This window comes from Melanerpes formicivorus, unplaced genomic scaffold (assembly GCF_026170545.1).
Source record: "Melanerpes formicivorus ecotype bairdi unplaced genomic scaffold, bMelFor1.0.p_v2 SCAF_82, whole genome shotgun sequence".
In the NCBI taxonomy this organism is placed as follows: Eukaryota; Metazoa; Chordata; class Aves; order Piciformes; family Picidae; genus Melanerpes; species Melanerpes formicivorus.
Window position 1 is genome coordinate 2,039,128 of NW_027142434.1, and position 24,063 is coordinate 2,063,190.

At 63.5% G+C, this 24,063-nt stretch overlaps 1 protein-coding gene across 1 annotated transcript in view; it reads left to right on the forward strand.

The window, feature by feature from the left end:
• LOC137454604 (liprin-alpha-4-like) overlaps window positions 1-23,778 on the forward strand; it is a 63,655-nt gene extending 39,877 nt beyond the window's left edge. The window contains 13 exon segments of the mRNA XM_068164711.1: window positions 1,781-1,874; window positions 2,098-2,179; window positions 3,191-3,391; window positions 5,466-5,528; window positions 8,357-8,383; window positions 10,184-10,359; window positions 11,811-11,908; window positions 14,255-14,430; window positions 18,283-18,351; window positions 21,512-21,643; window positions 21,646-21,691; window positions 23,118-23,209; window positions 23,695-23,778. Coding sequence (XP_068020812.1) covers window positions 1,781-1,874; window positions 2,098-2,179; window positions 3,191-3,391; window positions 5,466-5,528; window positions 8,357-8,383; window positions 10,184-10,359; window positions 11,811-11,908; window positions 14,255-14,430; window positions 18,283-18,351; window positions 21,512-21,643; window positions 21,646-21,691; window positions 23,118-23,176 — 1,223 coding nt within the window. The 3' untranslated portion in view covers window positions 23,177-23,209; window positions 23,695-23,778.
• The last annotated feature ends 285 nt before the right edge of the window (window positions 23,779-24,063 follow it).

The following is a 24,063-nucleotide window of genomic DNA, read 5'->3' on the forward strand; positions in this document are numbered from 1 at the left end:
AGGCTCTCTTCAGCCTGAATGCTTCTGGGGTTCTGGGATCCTTTTCCATCCATTGTATTTTGCTTCCTCTCTTTGCAGGCAGGGCCTAGGCTAAAGCTCCCCCTCCCAAAGTGTGCCAGGGGTGGGCAGTGGCTGCCTTGCACCACCAGGGCAGGTGGCTCCTGCTGCTTGCTGCCCCACAGCCCTCTCTGGCCTGAGCCTGGTGTCACTCTTGGTGCTCTGCAAGGGCTGCAGTGGGGATGGCCACCCCCTGTCTGCTCCCTACCCTGCATGGCCCCAAACCTGCTTTCCCTCCCTCGGGGACCTGCTGGATTTTGCAGAGCCCTTTGTGTGGCTCCCATCTCAAAATGGGAGGGACAGCAAAGGGGGGATCCCTTGGGCCTCCCTCAGGGCCTTAGGGTGGGCTGGAAACATCACCCTCTGTGCACATCCCCAGCATCTTGGCATGGGGACTGTGGGCAGTGCCCACGCTGAGCCCTGGAGGTGTCACACTGAGCCCCTGAGGTGTCACACTGAGCCCCTGAGGTGTCACATTGAGCCCTGGAGGTGTCACATTGAACCCCTGGGTGTCACACTGAGCCCTGAGGTGTCTCACTGAGCCCTGGAGGTGCCACACTGAGCCCTTGAGGTGCCACACTGAGCCCTGGAGGTGTCACACTGACCTGAGGTGTCACACTGACCTGAGGTGTCACACTGAGCCCCTGAGGTGTCTCACTGAGCCCTGGAGGTGTCACACTGACCTGAGGTGTCTCACTGAGCCCCTGAGGTGTCACACTGAGCCCTGGAGGTGTCACACTGACCTGAGGTGTCTCACTGAGCCTCTGAGGTGTCCTCACTGAGCCCTGGAGGTGCCACACTGAGCCCTTGAGGTGCCACACTGAACCCCTGAGGTGTCACACTGAGCCCTGGAGGTGTCACACTGACCTGAGGTGTCACACTGACCTGAGGTGTCTCACTGACCTGAGGTGTCACACTGAGCCCCTGAGGTGTCACACTGACCTGAGGTGTCACACTGACCTGAGGTGTCACACTGAGCCTCTGAGGTGTCACACTGAGCCCTGGAGGTGTCTCACTGAGCCCTGGAGGTGCCACACTGAGCCCTTGAGGTGCCACACTGAACCCCTGAGGTGTCACACTGAGCCCCTGAGGTGTCTCACTGAGCCTCTGAGGTGTCACACTGAGCCCCTGAGGTGTCTCACTGACCTGGGTTGTCACACTGAGCCCTGAAGGTGCCACACTGAGCCCTGGAGGTGTCACACTGAGCCCTGGAGGTGCCACACTGAACCCCTGAGGTGTCTCACTGACCTGGGTTGTCACACTGAGCCCTGAAGGTGGTCACACTGAGCCCTGGAGGTGTCACACTGAGCCCTGGAGGTGCCACACTGAACCCCTGAGGTGTCTCACTGAACCCCTGAGGTGTCTCACTGAACCCCTGGGGTGTCTCACTGAGCCCTGGAGGTGTCTCACTGACCCCTGAGGTGTCACATTGAACCTCTGGGTGTCACATTGAGCCCTGGAGGTGTCACATTGAACCCCTGGGTGTCACACTGAGCCCTGAGGTGTCACTCTGAACCCCTGAGGTGTCTCACTGAACCCCTGGGTGTCACATTGAACCCCTGGGTGCCTCACTGAGCCCCTGGGGCGCCACACTGAGCCCTGGAGGTGCCACACTGACCTGGGTTGTCTCACTGAGCCCTGAGGTGTCCATTGAACCCCTGGGTTGTCTCACTGAGCCCTGGAGGTGCCACACTGACCTGGGGCTGTCTTGCTTGGCCCACAGTGCTGCTGACTGACGTGGAGGTGGGCATGCAGGACCCCCTGGGCCTGGGCAAGCTGGGTGCTCAGGCGGAGAAGGATCGGCGCCTGCGGAAGAAGTGAGTGAAGCTCCCTCCCCGCCCCGGCGGCAGGGGGGCCTGCCCAGCACGGCCATGGGGCTGGGGGCTGCTGGGAAGGCTTCTCCCCCTCCCCTCAGCCCTCTGAGCCCCATAGCCACCTTGCTGCCCGCTGGCTCTTGCTGCCCAGGCTCTGTTCCCTTGCCAGAGCCTCTCCCTCCCCCAGCTCCCCCAGGAACCACTCTGCTGCTTCTGTTCCCCCCAGGCACGAGCTCCTGGAAGAGGCTCGGAGGAAAGGATTGCCCTTTGCTCACTGGGATGGCCCCACCGTGGTCTCCTGGCTGGAGGTGAGGAAGAGCATGGCCTGTGCAGGGCCTGCATGCCCCAACAGCCTTGCAGCCACCATGCTCCCCCCCCAGCAGCAGCCTGCAGCCTGCAGCCTCACCGTGCTGGGGGCATGCACAGCAGTGCTGGCTGCAGACCCTGCAGGAGCAGAGGAGAACCCCAGCCCCCTCACATGCTCTGTGCAGCTGGAGCTGGAGCAGGGCTTTGGGTTGGAATGCCCAAGGCTGCTCTTCCCCTGGGCTGTGTCCATCAGGCACAGGGGTCCTGGGCTGCCCAGGGGCATCTCTGCAAGCTGCAACCCAAACAGGAGCCCCACAGGGAGGTCCAAGTGTCCTTGTTCATGGAATGGGCTTGGGTTGGGAGCTCCAGGATCAGCCAGCTCCAACCCCCTGCCATGCCCAGGGACACCTCCCCCCAGCACAGCTTGCTCAGGGCCTCATCCAGCCTGGTCCTGAACACCTCCAGGCAGGGCACAGCCACAGCCTCCCTGGGCAGCCTGTGCCAGGCTCTCCCCAGCCTCACTCTCAGCAATCTCTTCCTCATCTCCACCCTCAGTCTCCCCTCTCCCAGCTCAGAGCCATTGTTCCTCCTCCTGTCCCTCCCAGCCCTTGGCCCAAGTCCCTCCCCAGCTCTCCTGGAGCCCTTCAGCTCCTGCAAGGCTGCTCTGAGGTCTCCCTGCAGCCTTCCCCTCTCCAGGCTGCCCAGCCCCAGCTCTCCCAGCCTGGCCCCACAGGGGAGGTTCTGCAGCCTCTGCTCATCTCTGTGGCCTCCTCTGGAGCCTCTCCAGCAGCTCCAGGTCCTCCTTGTGCTGGGCCCCCCAGAGCTGGAGGCAGTGCTGCAGGTGGGGGCTGAGCAGGGCAGAGCAGAGGGGCAGAATCCCCTCCCTGTGCTGTGCTCTCCCTGCCCTGGCTGCAGCCCAGCTCAGGGCTCTGGGCTCGGCCCCGGGGTGGGTGTGAGAGCAGCAGCAGCAGCAGCGCCGCTCAGGCAGGCAGCGTCTGTGCCCTGTTCGGCAGCTGTGGGTGGGGATGCCAGCCTGGTACGTGGCTGCCTGCCGAGCCAACGTGAAGAGCGGAGCCATCATGTCTGCGCTGTCCGACACCGAGATCCAGCGGGAGATCGGCATCAGCAACGCCCTGCACCGCCTGAAGCTGCGCCTGGCCATCCAGGAGATGGTGTCGCTCACCAGCCCCTCCGCGCCGCCCACCTCCCGCACGGTGAGTGCCCCACGGCTCCCGGATCCCTGGGGCAGCAGAGGCCATCCAGGAGATGCTGTCCCTCCCCAGCCCCTAGGGCACTGCCTCCTTCCCTACTGTGGTTCCCTGGGGCCGCAGAGGCCATCCAGGAGATGGTGTCGCTCACCAGCCCCTCTGTGCTGCCCACCTCCCGCACGCTGAGTGCCCCACGGCTCCCGGGCAGGGCAGTGCCTCCTTCCTTCCCTCGGATCCCTGGGGCAGCAGAGGCCATCCAGGAGATGCTGTCCCTCACCAGCCCCTAGGGCACTGCCTCCTTCCTTCCCTCGGATCCCTGGGGCAGCAGAGGCCATCCAGGAGATGCCCTCCCTCACCAGCCCCTCTGTGCTGCCCACCTCCTGCACGGTGAGTGCCCCACGGCTCCCGGGCAGAGCCTCCCCGGGGTGGGCAGGGCAGGGCAGGGCAGGGCAGTGCAGGGCAGGGCAGGGCATTGCCTCCTTCCCTCCCGCGGTTCCCTGGGGCTGCAGAGGCCATCCAGGAGATGCTGTCCCTCCCCAGCCCCTAGGGCACTGCCTCCTTCCTTCCCACGGCTCCCTGGGACCACAGAGGCCATCCAGGAGATGCTGTCCCTCCCCAGCCCCTAGGGCACTGCCTCCTTCCTTCCCACGGTTCCGTGGGGCTGCAGAGGCCATCCAGGAGATGCTGTCCCTCCCCAGCCCCTCTGTGCTGCCCACCTCCTGCACGGTGAGCGCCCCACGGCTCCCGGGCAGGGCACTGCCTCCTTCTCTCCCGCAGTTCCTAGGGGCACAGAGGCCTCAGCCTGAGCTGGGCTTGTCCCCAGCAGGGCTGTGAAGGGAGACCTCAGCTCCCTTCTGCAGGGAGCAGCCACAACCTCCCTGGGCAGCCTGTGCCAGGCTCTCCCCTCCCTGGGCAGCCTGTGCCAGGCTCTCCCCTCCCTGAGCACCCTCCCTATTCCCCAGCCCCATTCTGCCCTCCCTGAGCAGCCCTCCCTGAGCAGCCCTCCTTCAGCCTGAGCTGGGCTTGTTCCCAGCAGGGCTGTGAAGGGAGACCTCAGCTCCCTTCTGCAGGGAGCAGCCCTGAGCACCTGTGCCAGGCTCTCCCCTTCCTGGGCAGCCTGTGCCAGGCTCTCCCCAGCCTCACTGCCAGCAGCTCCCAGGCTCCAGTCCCACAGCAGGAAGCCCTCCTGTGCCTCCCTGCATGGAGCTGGGCTGGGCCCTGCCCTGCTGCCACCAAACCACCCAGCAGCGCTCCCCTGCTTGCTGTTCCAGGCAGGGAGCAGCCACAGCCTCCCTGACCGCCCTGTGCCAGGCTCTCCCCTCCCTGAGCACCCTCCCTGCTCCCCAGCCCCACTCTGCCCTCCCTGAGCAGCCCTCCCTCAGCCTGAGCTGGGCTTGTTCCCAGCAGGGCTGTGAAGGGAGACCTCAGCTCCCTTCTGCAGGGAGCAGCCACAACCTCCCTGAGCACCTGTGCCAGGCTCTCCCCTTCCTGGGCAGCCTGTGCCAGGCTCTCCCCAGCCTCACTGCCAGCAGTTCCCAGGCTCCAGTCCCACAACAGGAAGCCTTCCTGTGCCTCCCTGCAAGGAGCTGGGCTGGGCCCTGCCTTGCTGCCACCAAACCACCCAGCAGAGCTTCCCTGCTTGCTGTTCCAGGCAGGGAGCAGCCACAGCCTCCCTGACCACCCTGTGCCAGGCTCTCCCCTCCCTGAGCACCCTCCCTGCTCCCCAGCCCCACTCTGCCCTCCCTGAGCAGCCCTCCCTGAGCAGCCCTCCCTCAGCCTGAGCTGGGCTTGCTCCCAGCAGGGCTGCAAAGGGAGACCTCAGCTCCCTTCTGCAGGGAGCAGCCACAACCTCTCTGGGCAGCCTGTGCCAGGCTCTCCCCTCCCTGACTACTCTGTGCCAGGCTCTCCCCTCCCTGAGCACCCTCCCTGCTCCCCAGCCCCACTCTGCCCTCCCTGAGCAGCCCTCCCTGGGCAGCCCTCCCTCAGCCCGAGCTGGGCTTGTCCCCAGCAGGGCTGCAGAGGGAGACCTCAGCTCCCTTCTGGTGGCTCTGCTCTGACCTTTCTGCACTTCCCCCCACAGTCCTCTGGCAACGTCTGGGTCACCCACGAGGAGATGGAGACCATGGCAACCTCCACCAAGACGGTGAGGCCTCAGGCCCTGCCCCAGCGCCCGGGGGGAAGGGGGGCAGGGCTCAGTGCTGCTCCTCGGCTCCCAGCTCCTGCCCAGCAGCAGGCAGCCCCCCAGGAACCATCCCCCAGCCAGACCCAAGAGTGGCTTCCAGCCCATCAGGAGCATTCTCCTGGCCAAGCCCCCGAGGGCTGGGCTGAGGGTCTGGAGCAGCTTCTCTGTGGGTTGGGATCTGGAGGAGGGAAGTGGAAGGCAGAGAGCAGAATTAGTCTCACAGAGGGCAGCAGGGTGGAAAGGACAGACTGAGGGAGTTGGGGCTGTGCAGGCTGGAGAAGAGAAGGCTCCCAGGTGACCTCATTGTGGCCTTCCACACACAGAATCAGCCAGGTTGGAAGAGACCTCCAAGATCATCAGGACCAACTGATCACCCAACCCTATCAATCAGACCATGGCACTAAGTGCCTCATCCAGGCTCTTCTTAAACACTCCCAGGGATACTGACCCCAGCCCCTCCCTGGGCAGCACATCCCAATCTCTCTTGCTGGGAAGAACTTCTTCCTAAGATCAAGCCTAAACTTCCCCTGGCACAGCTTGAGACTCTGTCCTCTTGTTCTGGTGCTGGCTGCCTGGGAGAAGAGCCCAACCCCCACCTGGCTCCAACCTCCCTGCAGGGAGTTGCAGAGAGCAAGAAGGTCTCCCCTGAGCCTCCTCTTCTGCAGGCTAAGCAACCCCAGCTCCCTCAGCCTCTCCTCCCAGGGCTGTGATCCAGACCCCTAATATCCAGCTTAAAGCTCACACCACTCACAGCCCATGGAGCTTCCAGTCACAGGAATGTCCCATGAGGACCCCCAGAAGCTGCCCTGGGGGTGTCTGGGGTGGGAATTAGGAGCTGCCAGGGGGAAGCAGGGCACCTACCCTTCCAGGATCTGCAGGGGGCTGCAGGAAGGCTGGGGAGGGACTGCTCAGGATCTCAGGCAGTGCTAGGACTAGGGGGAATGGAATGAAGCTGGAGGTGGGGAGATTGAGGCTGGAGGGGAGGAGGAAGTTCTTCCCCCTGAGAGTGGTGAAGGCCTGGACTGGGTTGTGCAGGGAGGTGGTTGGGGCCCTGTCCCTGGAGGTGTTTAAGGCCAGGCTGGCTGAGGCTGTGGCCAGGCTGATCTAGTGTGGGGTGTCCCTGCCCATGGCAGGGGGGTTGGGGCTGGCTGATCCTTGTGGTCCCTTCCAACCCTGACTGATTCTGTGACACTCAAAGCTCCTCTTGTCCAACCCCTCTGCAGGCAGCAGGGACACCCCCAGCCAGAGCAGGCTGCCCAGGGCCACATCAGGTCTGCCCTTGAGGGTCTGCAGGGATGGAGCCTCAAGCACCTCCCTGGGCAGCCTGCTCCAGGCTCCCCCCAGCCTCCCTGTGCAGAGCTTCCTCCTGAGGGCCAACCTGCACCTGCCCTGCCCCAGGCCCAAACCATCACCACCTGCCCACCTCAGGGTGGGTGCATGAGGCTGGGTCCCCACACTGCTCCTTCTGCACCCAGAGGAGCCACTGCCATCCCCCCTTGACCTTGGCACCCCCAAATATCATCCCCACTGCCTGCCCCTCCCCCTTGCCTGCCAGCTTGGGGTCCCCCAGAGGGATGTGGGCATGCTCCTGCCAGCTCTGGCTGCTCTGGGGAGGGGTAGCCATGCTGCCTGCCCTGCAGCCCAGGGAGCCCATGCCCACATCCCAGGGCAGGGGCAGCAGGTGGCATTTCTGCTGCCAACTCAGGCATTTGGGTGAAGGTTTTGCCAGCAGAGACCTGGACCTGGCAAGGGCCTTGTGGGGAAGCAGAGCTCAGAGGTACAGCAGGGAGGTGGCACCTCCCCTTGGCAGGTTCTGTGGGGTTAGAGCAAAACCAGCACAGGTTGGCAAGAGAGGAAAGGGCCAAAGGTCAGCAAACAGGGTTGGGAACCCCCCCAGGGAGCTGTGACCCAGGAGGTGCAGCTCAGGGTTCTCTCTGCAGCCAGAGAAACAGAGAATCAGAGAATTGTTCAGGCTGGCAAAGGCCTCTGAGATCCCCCAGGCCAACCCCAACCCAACCCCCCCATGGCCCCAGCTGCCATGGCCACAGCTTGCTGCAGCCCCTCCAGCCATGGGGACTCCACCACCTCCCTGGGCAGCCTCTGCCAGGCCCTGACCACTCCTCCAGCAAAGACATTTGGCCTCCTCTCCAACCTCAGCCTCCCCTGGCACAATTTCAGGCCAGTTCCTCTCCTTCTGTCCCCTGAGCCTGGGGAGCAGAGCCCAACCCCCCCCCTGGCTGCAGCCTCCTCTCAGGGAGCTGCAGAGAGCAATGAGGTCTCCCTCAGCCTCCTCTGCTCCAGGCTCAACCCCCCCAGCTCCCTCAGCTGCTCCTCCCCAGCCCTCTTCTCCAGACCCTTCCCCAGCTCTGTTGACCTCCTCTGGCCCTGCTCCAGCCTCTCAATGTCCTTCTGGCAGTGAAGGGCCCAAGTCTGAGCCCAGGATTTGAGGTGTGGCCTCCCCAGTGCCCAGCCCAGGGGCACCAGCCCTGCCCTGCCCAAGAACTGCTCACACTCCCCAGGGCAGAGGCTTGAGCTCCTCTGTCTGTGCCACCTGCAGCCTGATGCCCATGGGAAGAGCCTCTGGAGTGGAAGCTGGGCCCAGCAGAGCTGGGATGTCCCCAGCATGCCCTGAGCTCCCTGAGCCCTGCAGGTTGACTCCATCCCCTCTGGGTCATGGCAGGGCCAGGGGAGTCCCACACAGCACAGACAGAGTGTGCCCCCCTGGGGCAGGGCTGCCAGCTACTGACTGTCCTTGTCCTTTCTGTTGACATGCTGCATGTGTCACTCAGGACACAGAGGAAGGCAGCTGGGCACAGGTGAGGCACCCTGGGGGCTCCAGGGGGGGTTGTGGGAGGGGGAGTTGGACATCAGGGGAGGGGGGCTTGGGTCACAGCATCACAGAACATTAGGGGTTGGAAGGGACCTCTGGAGGTCACCCAGGTCAGTGAGGTCATCCAGGTCAATGAGATCACCTAGGTCATCCAGGTCATACAGGCCATCCAGGTCATACAGGCCAACCAAGTCACCCAGGTCATCCAGGCCATCCAGGCCACCCAGGTCACCCAGGCCATCCAGGCCATCCAGGTCAAGCAGGTCACCCAGGCCATCCAGGTCACCCAGGCCATCCAGGTCATCCAGGTCACCCAGGCCATCCAGGCCATCCAGGTCACCCAGGCCATCCAGGTCATCCAGGTCACCCAGGCCATCCAGGTCACCCAGGCCATCCAGGTCATCCAGGTCACCCAGGCCATCCAGGTCATCCAGGTCACCCAGGCCATCCAGGCCATCCAGGCCATCCAGGTCACCCAGGCCATCCAGGTCATCCAGGTCATCCAGGTCATCCAGGCCATCCAGGCCATCCAGATCATCCAGGTCAATGAGGTCACCTAGGTCATGCAGGCCAAGCAGGTCATTCAGGCCATCCAGGTCATCCAGGTCAGTGAGGTCACCCAGGTCATGCAGGCCAAGCAGGTCATTCAGGCCAACCAGGTCGTCCAGGTCAATGAGGTCATCCAGGCCATCCAGGTCACCCAGGTCATCCAAGCCATCCAGGCCATCCAGGTCATCCAGGCCATCCAGGTCACCAAGGTCACCCAGGCCATCCAGGCCATCCAGGCCATCCAGGTCATCCAGGCCAACCAGGCCAACCAGGTCATCCAGGCCATCCAGGCCATCCAGGTCATCCAGGTCACCCAGGTCATCCAGGCCCTCCAGGCCATCCAGGTCACCCAGGTCATCCAGGTCACCCAGGTCATCCAGGCCCTCCAGGCCATCCAGGCCCTCCAGGTCATCCAGGTCATCCAGGTCACCCAGGCCATCCAGGTCATACAGGTCATCCAGGTCATCCAGGCCATCCAGGTCATCCAGGTCATCCAGGTCATCCAGGCCATCCAGGTCATCCAGGTCACCCAGGCCATCCAGGCCCTCCAGGTCATCCAGGCCATCCAGGTCACCCAGGCCATCCAGATCATCCAGGTCATCCAGGTCATCCAGGCCATCCAGGTCATCCAGGTCACCCAGGCCATCCAGGCCCTCCAGGTCATCCAGGCCATCCAGGTCACCCAGGTCACCCAGGCCATCCAGGCCATCCAGGTCACCCAGGTCATCCAGGCCATCCAGATCATCCAGGCCATCCAGGCCATCCAGGCCATCCAGGCCATCCAGGTCATCCAGGCCATCCAGGCCATCCAGGTCATCCAGGCCCTCCAGGCCATCCAGGTCACCCAGGCCATCCAGGTCACCCAGGTCACCCAGGCCATCCAGGTCACCCAGGCCATCCAGGCCATCCAGGCCATCCAGGCCATCCAGGTCATCCAGGCCATCCAGGTCATCCAGGTCAATGAGGTCACCTAGGTCATGCAGGCCATCCAGGTCATTCAGGCCAGCCAGGTCATCCAGGTCAATGAGGTCACCCAGGCCATCCAGATCATCCAGGTCATTCAGGCCAACCAGGCCATCCAGGTCAGTGAGGTCACCCAGGCCATCCAGATCATCCAGGCCATCCAGGCCATCCAGGCCATCCAGGCCATCCAGGCCACCCAGGCCATCCAGGCCATCCAGGTCTGCAGCTCCCCCAGGCCCTGCCTGCTGCCCTGCTTCTCCCCCTGCCCCCCCAGACGCTGGCCTATGGGGACATGAACCACGAGTGGATCGGCAACGAGTGGCTGCCCAGCCTGGGGCTGCCGCAGTACCGCAGCTACTTCATGGAGTGCCTGGTGGACGCCAGGATGCTCGACCACCTCACCAAGAAGGACCTCAGGGTGCACCTCAAGATGGTAGACAGCTTCCACCGGTGAGCCCTCAGCTCCTGCAGCCCCTGGGCTGCCTGGGGGGGGGGATGGGGCGGGCTGGGGGCTCCTTCCCTGCCGGGCTGGGGGCTCCTTCCCTGCCGGGCTGGGCAGCCCTGGTGCTGCAGGGAGGCTCCCCCGGGGCAGTGCTCTCCTCCATCACCCCGCTGGCAGCAGAGTGCAGGGCACCCAGGCTGCCTCCTGGCTGTGGTGCAGAGCAGAGGCACCCAGGGAGGCTGCTCCCAGCTGCTGCCCCAGGGGCAGGCACAGCAGCAGCTGCCAGCAGCCTGGGGAAGCCTTTCTGCCATCCCAAACTCCTTGCTCAAGCACCAAGTGCCCCAGGGTGCCACCAGCCACCCCCCCCTGTGGGCTGGGGCCATGGGGCTGTGTCCCTGAGGCTGTACCCCTGGGGCTGTGTCCATGGGGCTGTGGCCCTGGGGCTGTATCCATGGGGCTGTGTCCCTGGGGCTGTGTCCATGGGGCTGTGGCCCTGGGGCTGTATCCCTGGGGCTGTGTCCATGGGGCTGTACCCCTGGGGCTGTGTCCATTGAGCTGTGGCCCTGGGGCTGTATCCATGGGGCTGTACCCCTGAGGCTGTGTCCCTGGAGCTGTGGCCCTGGGACTGTACCCCTGGGGCTGTGTCCATTGAGCTGTGGCCCTGGGGCTGTATCCATGGGGCTGTGGCCCTGGAGCTGTGTCCATGGGGCTGTACCCCTGGGGCTGTGTCCATTGAGCTGTGGCCCTGGGGCTGTGTCCATGGGGCTGTACCCCTGGGGCTGTATCCATGGGGCTGTGTCCATGGGGCTGTGTCCCTGGGGCTGTGGCCCTGGGGCTGTGTCCCTGGGGCTGTGTCCATGGGGCTGTGGCCCTGGGGCTGTGGCCCTGGGGCTGTGTCCATTGAGCTGTGGCCCTGGGGCTGTGGCCTTGGGGCTGTGTCCATTGAGCTGTGGCCCTGGGGCTGTATCCATGGGGCTGTGTCCATTTAGCTGGGGCCATGGGGCTGTGTTCCTGGGCCTGTGTCCATTGAGCTGTGGCCCTGGGGCTGTATCCATGGGGCTGTACCCCTGGGGCTGTACCCCTGGGGCTGTGTCCCTGGGGCTGTGTCCATTGAGCTGTGGCCCTGGAGCTGTGTCCCTGGGACTCTGTCCCTGGGGCTGTGTCCCTGGGGCTGCCAGGGCCCTCTCTGCTCTGGGGATGAACCCTTCAGACTGGAACAGCCCCCAAGGGCTGCTTCCTCCTTCTCCCTTGGATCCCAGGGCCAAACTGGTGGGGCTGGGGCATGGCCATGGGAGGGAAGGACCTTCCCCAGCTTCCGGCCCAGATCTTCCTCTTGGGCTGTGTCTGTTCGGACCCAGCCCTGAACCCAAGCCTCCCCTGGGCACAGGAAGAGCAGGCAGGGATGGCAGCTGTGGTGCTGTGCCCTGCTGAGGGTTGGTGACCCCTGGTGTCCTTGCAGCACCAGCCTGCAGTACGGCATCATGTGCCTGAAGAGGCTCAACTACGACCGCAAGGAGCTGGAGCGGCGGCGAGAGGAGACCCAGCACGAGCTCAAAGGTCAGCAGCCAGGGGCAGCACCCTGCAGGACCCCCCAGGGCCTCCCCAGCCCTGGGCTCCCTCCTCTCCCTCAGTGTTGGCCAGGAGGAAATCACTCCCTGGCTCCAAGCAGACCTTCTTGTGGCCCTCCAGGAGCTGCAGGGGGCTGCAGGAAAGCTGGGGAGGGACTTTGGAGGGGGTCAGGGAGGGATAGGACTGGGGGGGATGGAGCAGAACTAGAAGTGGGGAGATGGAGATTGGCTGTGAGGAAGAAGTTGTTGGCCAGGAGGGTGGTGAGAGCCTGGCACAGGCTGCCCAGGGAGGTGGTGGAAGCCTCCTGCCTGGAGGTGTTTGCAGCCAGGCTGGAGGTGGCTGTGAGCAAGCTGCTGTGGTGTGAGGTGTCCCTGCCCATGGCAGGGGCTTGGAGCTGCCTGAGCCTTGAGCTCCCTGACAGCTCTGGGATTCCCTCTGAGCACTCACAGCCAGGGGACCTTCTCCAGGGGCTGCTCCCTGCTGTGGGTCCCCAGGAGATTGCTCCAAGTGCCTTTATCTGCTTACAGAACCACACAGCAGCACAGCCTGGTGGGGGTTGGGAGGGACCTCTGGAGATCCTCCAGTCCAGCCCCCCTTGCCAGGGCAGGGTCACCTAGAGAAGGTCAAATCCAGGCAGGATTTGAATGTCTCCAGCTTTGTTGCCCTTCTCTGGACACCTTCCAGCAGCTCAACCTCCTTCCTGACCTGAGGAGCCCAGAGCTGGACACAGGACTCCAGGTGTGGCCTCAGCAGTGCTGAGCACAGGGCAGGATGAGCTCCCTGCTCCTGCTGGCCACACAGTTGTAGAGAGCAAGAAGGTCTCCCCTGAGCCTCCTCTTCTGCAGGCTAAGCAACCCCAGCTCCCTCAGCCTCTCCTCCCAGGGCTGTGCCCCAGACCCCTCCCCAGCTTTGTTGCCCTTCTCTGGACACCTTCAAGTCTCTCAATCTCCTTCCTGACCTGAGGAGCCCAGAGCTGGACACAGGACTCCAGGTGTGGCCTAACCAATGCAGAGTCCAGGGGCACAAGGACTTCCCTGCTCCTGCTGGCCACACTCTTCCTGCTGCAGGCCAGGATGCCCTTGGCCTTCTTGGCCCCCTGGGTACACTGCAGGCTCCTGTTCAGCTGCTCTCCACCACTCCCCCCAGGCTGGGGAGGGGTCTGGGGCACAGCCCTGGGAGGAGAGGCTGAGGGAGCTGGGGTTGCTTAGCCTGCAGAAGAGGAGGCTCAGGGGAGACCTTCTTGCTCTCTGCAACTCCCTGCAGGGAGGTTGGAGCCAGGTGGGGGTTGGGCTCTTCTCCCAGGCCCCCAGCACCAGAACAAGAGGACAGAGTCTCAAGCTGTGCCAGGGGAGGTTTAGGCTGGAGGGGAGGAGAAAGTTCTTCCCAGCAAGAGAGATTGGCCCTGGGGATGTGCTGCCCAGGGAGGTGGTGGAGTCCCCATCCCTGAAGGTGTTCCAGAGGGGATTGGATGTGGCACTTGGAGCCAGGGTTTGGTTGTCAGGAGGTGCTGGGGGACAGCTTGGACTTGCTGAGCTCTGAGGTCTTTTCCAACCTGATTATTCTGTGATTCTTTGATTGCTTCTATGAAATCCAGGCAGAAAACAACTGAAAATGAATCCCAAGCCCCTGCAGCTGCTGGGATCATTAGGGACATGATCCATAATGAGGATCCAAGCAGCAGCCAGGTGTGCAGGGAATCTCAGGACAACCAGAGAGGAAGAGGAGGCTGAGCAAGCTGGGGGTGCCCTGAGCCCCTGCAGTGGGCAGGAGGGGATCTGATGATGCTCAGAAAGTTCTTCCCAGCCAGAGAGATTGGCCCTGGGGATGTACTGCCCAGGGAGGTGGTGGAGTCCCCATCCCTGGGGGTGTTCAGGGATGTGGCACTTGGAGCCAGGGTTTGGTTTTCAGGAGGGGTTGGCTGACAGCTTGGACTTGCTGAGCTCTGAGGTCCTTCCCAACCTGACTGATTCTATGATCCCATGACCTTGGAGGGTCCCTTCCACCCCAAGGCAAGCTGTGGTTCCTGTGCCCGCGATGCTCTGAGGAGTTTGGTGAGGCCAGAACTGAGCTCCTGGTGCTGGGGTGGTGCACAGCTCCTCCATGCACCCTGGAGCTGGCTCCAGCAGAGCCTGGGTGTGTTTAAGCCCTGGGGGTGTTCCAGCAGAGCCTGGCTGAGGCACTCAGGTCTGGCTGCTGAGGTAGGGTTGGTGATCTCTCGGCCGTGATGCTCTCCGAGGTCTCTGTGATTCTGTGTGGTGGGCACCATCAGGGGGCCCCCCAGGAGCACGAGGGTGGTATGAGGTGGCCCCAGGCCCCGCTGTGCCTCTCTTGCAGACGTGCTGGTGTGGACCAACGACCAGGTGATCCACTGGATCCAGTCGATCGGGCTGCGGGAGTACGCCAACAACCTGGCGGAGAGCGGCGTCCACGGCGCCCTGCTGGCCCTCGACGACAACTTCGACCACAACAGCCTGGCCCTGGTGCTGCAGATCCCCACACAGAACACCCAGGTGAGAGCAGCAGCCCCTGGGGGGGAAGCCTGGGGGGCTGGCCTGGGACAGGGCTGCAGTGGGACTGCCCCAGCTGCAGGCTCAGAGCCCTGGAGAAGCATAGAAGCGACCCCAGAGCTGCCAGGGCTGGAAGGGAGCTCAAGGCTCAGCCAGCTCCAAGCCCCTGCCGTGGCCAGGGACACCTCACACCACAGCAACTTGCTCACAGCCACCTCCAGCCTGGCTGCAAACACCTCCAGGCAGGAGGCTTCCACCACCTCCCTGGGCAGCCTGGGCCAGTGTTCCTCGACCCTCCTGGTGCAGAACTGGTTCCTCACATCCAGTCTAAACTGAAGGCATCATCCCTGCCTCACTCCCAGGCTGGGCACCACTCACAGAGTCACAGAGCTGCCAGGGCTGGAAGGGAGCTCAAGGCTCAGGCAGCTCCAAGCCCCTGCCATGGGCAGGGACACCTCACACCACAGCAGCTTGCTCACAGCCACCTCCAGCCTGTTCCTCTGCTGCCCTCCCCAGACATTCACCCACACTGTCCCCATGGCTCAGGGGAAGGGTTGGCTCCAGGGTTGGCTCCAGGGCTGGCTCCAGCTCCATCCTCTGCCACTCTCCTGAATTTCACACTCCAGAAGCACTGCTTCAGCCCAGCTCAATGCTCATTTTGCCACCCCACTCCTCCTCTCCTCTCACAGAGTCACAGAGCTGGCAGGGCTGGAAGGGAGCTCAAGGCTCAGCCAGCTCCAAGCCCCTGCCATGCCCAGGGACACCTCACACCACAGCAGCTTGCTCACAGCCACCTCCAGCCTGGCTGCAAACACCTCCAGGCAGGAGGCTTCCACCACCTCCCTGGGCAGCCTGGGCCAGGCTCTCACCACCCTCCTGCCCAACAACTTCTTCCTCACAGCCAATCTCCAGCTCCCCACTTCTAGTTCTGCTCCATCCCCCCCAGCCCTATCCCTCCCTGACACCCTCCAAAGTCCCTCCCCAGCTTTCCTGCAGCCCCCTGCAGATCCTGAATCATTTTCCTTGGTAGAAATCTCTCCCTTTGAGGAGAGCCTGAGGGAGCTGAGGGCTCTGCAGCTGGGAGAGGAGGACCCTGAGGGTGACCTCATTCATGTTGGTGAAGATGTGAAGGGTGAGTGGCAAGAGGATGGAGCCAGGCTCTGGAGCCAGGGCAGAGCAGGGCAAGGAAGGGGAAGGGCCTGGAGAATGAATCTGCTGAGGAGCAACTGAGGGAGCTGGGGATGGAGAGTGTGAAACAGAGGAGGCTGAGGGGAGACCTCCTGGCTGCCTACAGCTCCCTGAAAGGAGGCTGTGGAGAGGTTGCTGCTGCTCTCTTCTCACAGGGCATCAGTAACAGGGCAGGAGGGAAGGGCCTCAAGCTGCCACTGGGGAGGTTTGGAGTGGAGAGTAGGAACAAGAGAGGTCAGGGATTGGAATGAGCTGCCCAGGGAGGTGGTGGAGTCCCCAAGCCTGGAGGTGCTTCAAGGTGGTTTGGATGTGGTGCTTGGGGCTGTGGCTTAGGGCTGAGCCTTGTGGAGCAGGCTTCTGGGTTGGACTTGGTGACCCTGAGGCTCTCTTCCAGCCTGAATGGTTCTGGGGTTCTGGGATTCTGCTGGGTGCTGCCCAGTGCCAGCCCAAGGGGCAGTGGTGGGAGCTGAGGCAGAGCAAGCTCCAAGGAAACAGGAGGAGGGATTTTTGTCCCTGTGAGGGTGCCAGAGGCCTGGAGCAGGCTGCCCAGGGGGGCTGTGGAGTCTCCTTCTCTGGAGACATTCAAGACCTGCCTGGAGGTGTTCCTGGGTGAGCTGCTCTGGTGCCCCTGCTCTGGCAGGAGGTTGGACTGGATGAGCTCTGGAGGTCCCTTCCAGCCCCTCACACTCTGTGAGACCCTTGGAGCTCTTCAGCTCCAAGCCCTAACCCAGCACTGCCAGGGCAAACCATGGCCCTCAGCACCATAGCTGCATGGCTTTGACACCCCTCCAGGGGTTGGGGACTCCACCACCAAGCCTTGACAGCCTTTTTGGGGAAGAAGCTGTCCCTCAGGGCCAACCCAAACCTCCCCTGCTGCCCCAAGAGGCTGTTCCCTTCTGCCTGCCTCTTGTTCCCTGGGAGAAGAGCTCAACCTCTACCTTTTCATAGACTCAGGGAATCAACCAGGCTGGAAGAGACCTCAGAGCTCCTCAAGTCCAAGCTGTCCCCCAGCACCTCCTGACAGCTAAACCCTGGCTCCAAGGGCCACATCCTCCCCAAACACAGCTTGCCCCAAGGCTGCAGCACCTCCACCTTGTTCCCCCCTCCACCTGCCCATGGAGATGGGGAGAGTGAGGAGCAGGCTGGGTGTGAGCCAAGTCCTGAAGCTGCTCAGGTTGGGATGAGCCTGGGCAGGGCAGATCTGGGTCAGCTGAAGAAGAGGCAGCCACAGCCTCCCTGGGCAGCCTGTGCCAGGCTCTCCCCAGCCTCACTCTCAACAATCTCTTCCTCCTCTCCACTCTCAGTCTCTCCTCTCCCAGCTCAAAGCCATTGTTCCTCCTCCTGTCCCTCCCAGCCCTTGGCCCAAGTCCCTCCCCAGCTCTCCTGGAGCCCTTCAGCTCCTGCAAGGCTGCTCTGAGGTCTCCCTGCAGCCTTCTCCTCTCCAGGCTGCACAGCCCCAGCTCTCCCAGCCTGGCCCCACAGGGGAGGTTCTGCAGCCTCTGCTCATCTCTGTGGCCTCCTCTGGAGCCTCTCCAGCAGCTCCAGGTCCTCCTTGTGCTGGGCCCCCCAGAGCTGGAGGCAGTGCTGCAGGTGGGGGCTGAGCAGGGCAGAGCAGAGGGGCAGAATCCCCTCCCTGTGCTGCTGCTCTCCCTGTTGGCATTTTGGGCCAGAGATGGCTTCCAACATCCTCCCCAAACACAGCTTGCCCCAAGGCTGCAGCAGCTCCACCTTGTTCCCCCCTCCACCTGCCCATGGAGATGGGGAGAGTGAGGAGCAGGCTGGGTGTGAGCCAAGTCCTGAAGCTGCTTAGGTTGGGATGAGCCTGGCCAGGGCAGATCTGGATCAGCTGAAGATGCCAAATGGAAAGTGAATCCCAGAATCAAGCAGGGTGGAAAAGACCTCAGAGCTCATCAAGTCCAAGCTGTCACCCAGCACCTCCTGACAGCTAAACCATGGCTCCAAGGGCCACATCCAATCCCCTCTGGAACACCTCCAGGGATGGGGACTCCACCACCTCCCTGGGCAGCACATCCCCAGGGCCAATTTCTCTGGCTGGGAAGAATTTCTTCCTCCCGTCCAGCCCGAACCTCCCCTGGCACAGCTTGAGACTGTGTCCTCTTGTTCTGCTGCTGGCTGCCTGGGAGAAGAGCCCAACCCCCACCTGGCTCCAACCTCCCTGCAGGGAGTTGCAGAGAGCAAGAAGGTCTCCCCTGAGCCTCCTCTTCTGCAGGCTAAGCAACCCCAGCTCCCTCAGCCTCTCCTCCCAGGGCTGTGCCCCAGACCCCTCCCCAGCTTTGTTGCCCTTCTCTGGACACCTTCCAGCAGCTCAACCTCTTTCCTGACCTGAGGAGCCCAGAACTGGCCACAGGACTCCAGGTGTGGCCTCAGCAGTGCTGAGCACAGAACTTCCTCCTCACCTCCAGCCTGAACCTCCCCTGGCACAGCTTGAGACTGTGTCCTCTTGTTCTGGTGCTGGCTGCCTGGGAGAAGAGCCCAACCCCCACCTGGCTCCAACCTCCTCGGGCAGGGAGTTTGGACCAACTCAGCTGTGTCTTTCAGAGCAGAGCAGCCAGGTGGCCCCTGGGGCGTTTCTCTGGCTCTCCTGGGGAGGGGTTTTGTGCTGGGGGCTGTTTCCCCCCTGAGCCTTCCTCCCTCTGTGGGTTGCAGGCTCGCCAGGTGCTGGAGCGGGAGTTCAACAACCTGCTGGCCCTGGGCACGGATCGCCGCCTGGACGACGTGAGTACCAACCCTCCCCCGGCCCCCAGCCTGCTGAGCTCCCCCTCTGGGGCAAGAACCGGGGCAGGCAGGGCCTCTGCCCACCCCCTCCTGCTCCAAGGGGGTGTGCCAGGCTCTGTGGAGCAGCTGCAGCAGCAGGGTTAGCTCAGACTGTGGGCAAGGCCCCCAGGGCTCCTGCGGGCAGGCTGTGGAGGCAGGAGAGGAAGAGCCTTGTATCAGTGTCACAGCATCACCAAGGCTGGAAGAGACCTCAAGGATCATCCAGTCCAAGCTGTCACCACAGACCTCATGGTTGCTAAACCATGGCACCAAGTGCCACATCCAATCCCCTCCTGAACCCCTCCAGGGATGGGGACTCCACCACCTCCCTGGGCAGCACATCCCCAGGGCCAATCTCTCTGGCTGGGAAGAACTTTCTCCTCCCCTCCAGCCTAAACCTCCCCTGGCACAGCTTGAGACTGTGTCCTCTTGTTCTGGTGCTGGGGGCCTGGGAGAAGAGCCCAACCCCCACCTGGCTCCAACCTCCCTGCAGGGAGTTGCAGAGAGCAAGAAGGTCTCCCCTGAGCCTCCTCTTCTGCAGGCTAAGCAACCCCAGCTCCCTCAGCCTCTCCTCCCAGGGCTGTGCCCCAGACCCCTCCCCAGCTTTGTTGCCCTTCTCTGGACACCTTCAAGTCTCTCAATCTCCTTCCTGACCTGAAGGGCCCAGAACTGGACACAGGACTCCAGGTGTGGCCTAACCAATGCAGAGTCCAGGGGCACAAGGACTTCCCTGCTCCTGCTGGCCACACTCTTCCTGCTGCAGGCCAGGATGCCCTTGGCCTTCTGGGCCCCCTGGGCACACTGCAGGCTCCTGTTCAGGCAGCTGTCAATCAGCACCCCCAGCTCCCTCTCTCTTTGGCAGCTCTCAGCCACTCTGCCCCCAGCCTGGAGCTCTGCCTGGGGTTGCTGTGGCCAAAGTGCAGCCCCTGGCACTGGGACTTGCTGAATGCCATCCTGTTGGCCTCTGCCCATCTGCAGCATTTCTGGCCCCATGCTCAGGCACTGAGCTCTCCTCAGCAGCCCCTTTAGTACTGGCTCTAGGCTCTGGCCATCTGATCCCAGATCTTCTGGGCAGGACACATCTGCCATGGGTAAAGCTGGTGGGAGAGAGAAGCTGCTTTGAGCAGCTGGAAACCTCTCCTGTTGTCTCTGGAGGAGGCAGTGCAGAGGTTCACAGGGTGGGTTGGCTTGGAAAGGACCTCCAAGATCATCCAGCTCCAACCCCCTGCCATGGGCAGGGACACTTCCCCCCAGCACAGCTTGCTCCAGGCCTCATCCAGCCTGGTCCTGAACACCTCCAGGCAGGGCACAGCCACAGCCTCCCTGGGCAACCTCTGCCAGAGTCTCCCCAGCCTCACTGCCAACAATTTCTTCCTCCTCTCCAGTCTCAATCTACCCTAATGAGTTAAAATCATGGTGCCAAAGGGACAGGCACTGGGGAAGAGGAACCTTGAAGATCTTCCAGTTCCAACCCCCCCTGCCATGGGCAGGGACACCTCCCACCAGCCCCAGGTCACTCAAGGCCGCTGCAGGTCTCTCCTCCATGGGATGTGATAGCAGAGCATGCAGGACTCAATCTGGAGAGCACTGAGAGAAGCAGCCACCTCCAGCTGCCATTATCAGGCCAAGGTTAGATGCATCCCTTGAGGTCTTCCTGGGCCTTGTGTGTTGGTGCCTCCAAGGCAGGAGACATCCTGCAGGCAGGGTGGAAAGGCTAAAGCCTGGGTCACAGGAGGGCAGAGAGCTCTCCTGTGTCCTTCACCCCATTCAGCCCAGGCTTCTCCATCCTTTGAGCTGGCACAGAGGTGGAGGTGAGCCAGGGGGGCAGCAGGTGGTGCTGGCACTGGGACTCAGACGTGAGAGAAGCAGCCACTGCCAGCTGCCATTATCAGGCCAAGGTTAGATGCATCCCTTGAGGTGTTTCTGCAGCTAGTGAGTTGGTGTCTGAAAGACAGGAGACATCCTGCAGGCAGGGTGGAGAGCAGAGGCAGGCAGGGAGCAGAGGCAGGCAGGGAGCAGAGGCAGAGGCAGGGAGCGGAGCAGAGGCAGGGAGCAGAGGCAGAGCCAGGCAGGGAGCAGAGCAGAGGCAGGCAGGGAGCAGAGGCAGGCAGGGAGCAGGGCAGAGGCAGGCAGGGAGCAGAGTAGAGGCAGGCAGGGAGTGGAGCAGAAGCAGGCAGGGAGCAGAGGCAGGCAGGGAGCAGAGCAGAGGCAGGCAGGGAGCAGAGGCAGGCAGGGAGCAGGGCAGAGGCAGGCAGGGAGCAGAGGCAGGCAGGGAGCAGGGCAGAGGCAGGCAGGGAGCAGAGGCAGAGGCAGGCAGAGAGCAGAGCAGAGGCAGGCAGGGAGCAGGGGCAGGCAGGGAGCAGGGCAGAGGCAGGGAGCAGAGGCAGGGAGCAGGGCAGAGGCAGGCAGGGAGCAGAGGCAGGCAGGGAGCAGGGCAGAGGCAGGCAGGGAACAGAGTAGAGGTAGGCAGGGAGCAGAGGCAGGCAGGGAGCAGGGGCAGGCAGGGAGCAGAGGCAGGCAGGGAGCAGAGCAGAGGCAGGCAGGGAGCAGAGCAGAGGCAGGCAGGGAGCAGAGGTAGGCAGGGAGCAGGGATCAGAGGCAGGCAGGGAGCAGAGCAGAGGCAGGCAGGGAGCAGAGGCAGGCAGGGAGTGGAGCAGAGGCAGGCAGGGAGCAGAGGCAGGCAGGGAGCAGAACAGAGGCAGGCAGGGAGTGGAGCAGAGGCAGACAGGGAGCAGGGATCAGAGGCAGGCAGGGAGCAGAGCAGAGGCAGGCAGGGAGCAGAGGCAGGGATCAGAGGCAGGCAGGGAGCAGAGCAGAGGCAGGGAGCAGAGGCAGGCAGGGAGCAGAGGCAGGGAGCAGAGGCAGGCAGGGAGCAGAGCAGAGGCAGGGAGCAGAGGCAGGCAGGGAGCAGAGGCAGGGAGCAGAGGCAGGCAGGGAGCAGAGCTGAGCAGCAGCAGCGCGCCGGGACGGGAGGGCAGAGAGCTCTCCTGCCTCCCCCAGCCCATTCCGCCCCAGGCCTCTCCGCCCTTTGGGCTGCCCCCGAGGTGGGGCCGTGCCCGGGGGTCCGGGGCAGGGGGTGCCGGTGCCGGTGCCAGCCCCGTGCGCTGCTGTGCCCTGGCAGGGGGACGAGAAGAGCTTCCGTCGGACGCCGTCGTGGCGCAAGCGCTTCCGCCCGCGGGACCTGCACAGCATCACGCTGCTGAGCGGCTCTGCCGAGACCCTGCCCGCCGGCTTCCGTGTCACCAGCATGGTGCCCCCTGCCCCCCCCCGCCCGCCCCCGCCAAGAAGATGCCCCCAGAAGGTAGGTCACACCCTCCCCACCCCCCCACCCCCCTGCCCAGGGGCAGCTCCCGGCCCTGCTCAGACCTGCTGGTGAAGGCAGGGAATGGTCACCGAGTCGGTTGGGTTGGCAAAGCCCTCCCAGGTCATCCTGGCCAGCAGCAGCCAGCCCAAACCCCCCCCATGGGCACCCAACCATGGCCACGAGTGGTTTCCCTGGGCCCTCCCCGCTGGCTCTGTGCCTGCACAGCTCTGTGCCCCTCTGAAGCAGCCTTGGGACCTGAAGCTTTTCTCTTAGAATCAGAGAAGTGTTCAGGTTGGCAAAGCCCTCTGAGATCCCCCAGGCCAACCCCAACCCCCCCCCATGGCCACCAAACCCTGGCCCCAGCTGCCATGGCCACAGCTTGCTGCAACCCCTCCAGCCATGGGGACTCCACCACCTCCCTGGGCAGCCTCTGCCAGGCCCTGACCACTCCTCCAGCAAAGACATTTGGCCTCCTCTCCAACCTCAGCCTCCCCTGGCACAGTTTCAGGCCAGTTCCTCTCCTTCTGTCCCCTGAGCCTGGGGAGCAGAGCCCAACCCCCCCTGGCTGCAGCCTCCTCTCAGGGAGCTGCAGAGAGCAATGAGGTCTCCCTCAGCCTCCTCTGCTCCAGGCTCAACCCCCCCAGCTCCCTCAGCTGCTCCTCCCCAGCCCTGCTCTCCAGACCCCTCTGGGAGCTGGCAGGAAGCAGCAGCCCAGGCTGGGCCAGCCTTGTCCCTCCTGCCTTTTGCAGAGCAGCCCCAGGGGACTCCATTCCAGCTCAGTTCGGTCCCAGCCTTGCTGAGCAGCTCCTGCCCAAGGCTGGCAGGGCCCTGGCGTGAGGCAGCTGCTGCCTGTGCTGCTGCTCTCCTGGCTCTGAGCTGAGCACAGCTCCTGGCCTCTGCCCCCACCCCAACCCCACTCCTCCTACAAGCTCCCTTGGTCCTTCCCGAGGCTGTGGGCAGCCACAAGCTCCACCCAGGTCATCTCTGGGTTGTTCTCTGGGGCTGCCAGCCTGGCGCCACTGTCCCAAGCCAGCTGCCACAGCCCCAGCGGTGCAGAGGTGGCTTCAGCAGGCTGAGAAGTGGATGTGGGAATGGAGAAGCTGCACCTCCCAGCCCCAAGCCCCAGGCCCAGCTCTCCTCCTGTCTCCAGCTTTCCATCCAGTGGCTTGGGTCAAACTTCTGCTCAGCCTTTCCCTGGAAGCTCCCTGGAAGCTGCAGTTGCCACCTGGCTGAGGGCAATGAAAGCTGGGGACAGCCCCCCAGGGGCAGCAGGGATCAGGCTGGCAGCTCCCCAGACACCCTCAGGGCAGCCTCATCTTCATGTGACTGCAGTGCAGAGGTGCTGCCTAAGCAGGATGTGGGAGGGGAGCTGAGGGCTGAGTGGGGCAGTGAGTGATTGCTGTGCTCTTTGGCTCCCTCCCAGTCGGTGCCTCTGGGTCGCCAAGGTTGGAGAGCTCCACAGTCCGGACCTACTCCTGCTGAGGGTCAGCCTGAGGGCAGCCAGCCCAGCCCTGGGTAAGTGCAAGGAGGACCCAAGGCCTTGGAGCTGGAGGATGGGGACCAAGAGGAGAGCACCAGGCCCAGCATCCTCTGCCCAGCGTCACCCAGGCAGGGGTCTGCCTTCACCAAGCTTTGCCTTGCCATGGAGGACCATGGGGACCTCAGTGGTGGGGGAAGAGACCACTGCCTCTGCCTGAGGCTCACAGAACCCTGAGAGGACACAGAAGGGATGCTCAGCATCCCAGCCACGCAAGGCTTGTCCAGTCCCTGGCCAGGCAGCTCCAGTGGGGAGCCCAGGATGCCATCCCAGGCGGGGAGGACCCCCTGGGATGAGGGAAGGATAGCCAAGCACTTCAGGGAGGCTCCTGCTGTACCCTGGGGGATGGTTCCCCTGTGCCAGGAGGAATCTTTACCAGCAGTGTGTGGGTTTGGGGGCCTGGGGGTGCTGGGGTGGAGGTGAGCCACCATCCTCACAGGGCCTTTCCCCCTTGGTTCCTCAGCACTTCCCCACTCTCCCTACGGCCAGGTGCTGGCTGCCTTTCAGGACAAGAGCCCAGGGCCTGCTCCTCTTCCTCAGCACAGACCAACAGAGGCTGCAGTCTCACTGCTGGGGACCACAAAGGATCTTCTCCCTTCCACTCATGCACCCCACAGCTTCCCTGGCTCCCCACAGCTTGGCTCCCACCTGTCCCTGCTTGGGGTGGGCCATGGATGCTGGCAGCCACCCCTGTGGTGCCAGCCACCCCTGGCAGCAGGGACTCCCCAGCGGTGGGCTGCCAGCTTTGGAACCCTCTCTCCTGCCTGGTTCACGTTGCCAACGCTCCATGGGCTGCTGCACTGACTCACCTGAGCCCTGGGCAGCAGGGCTG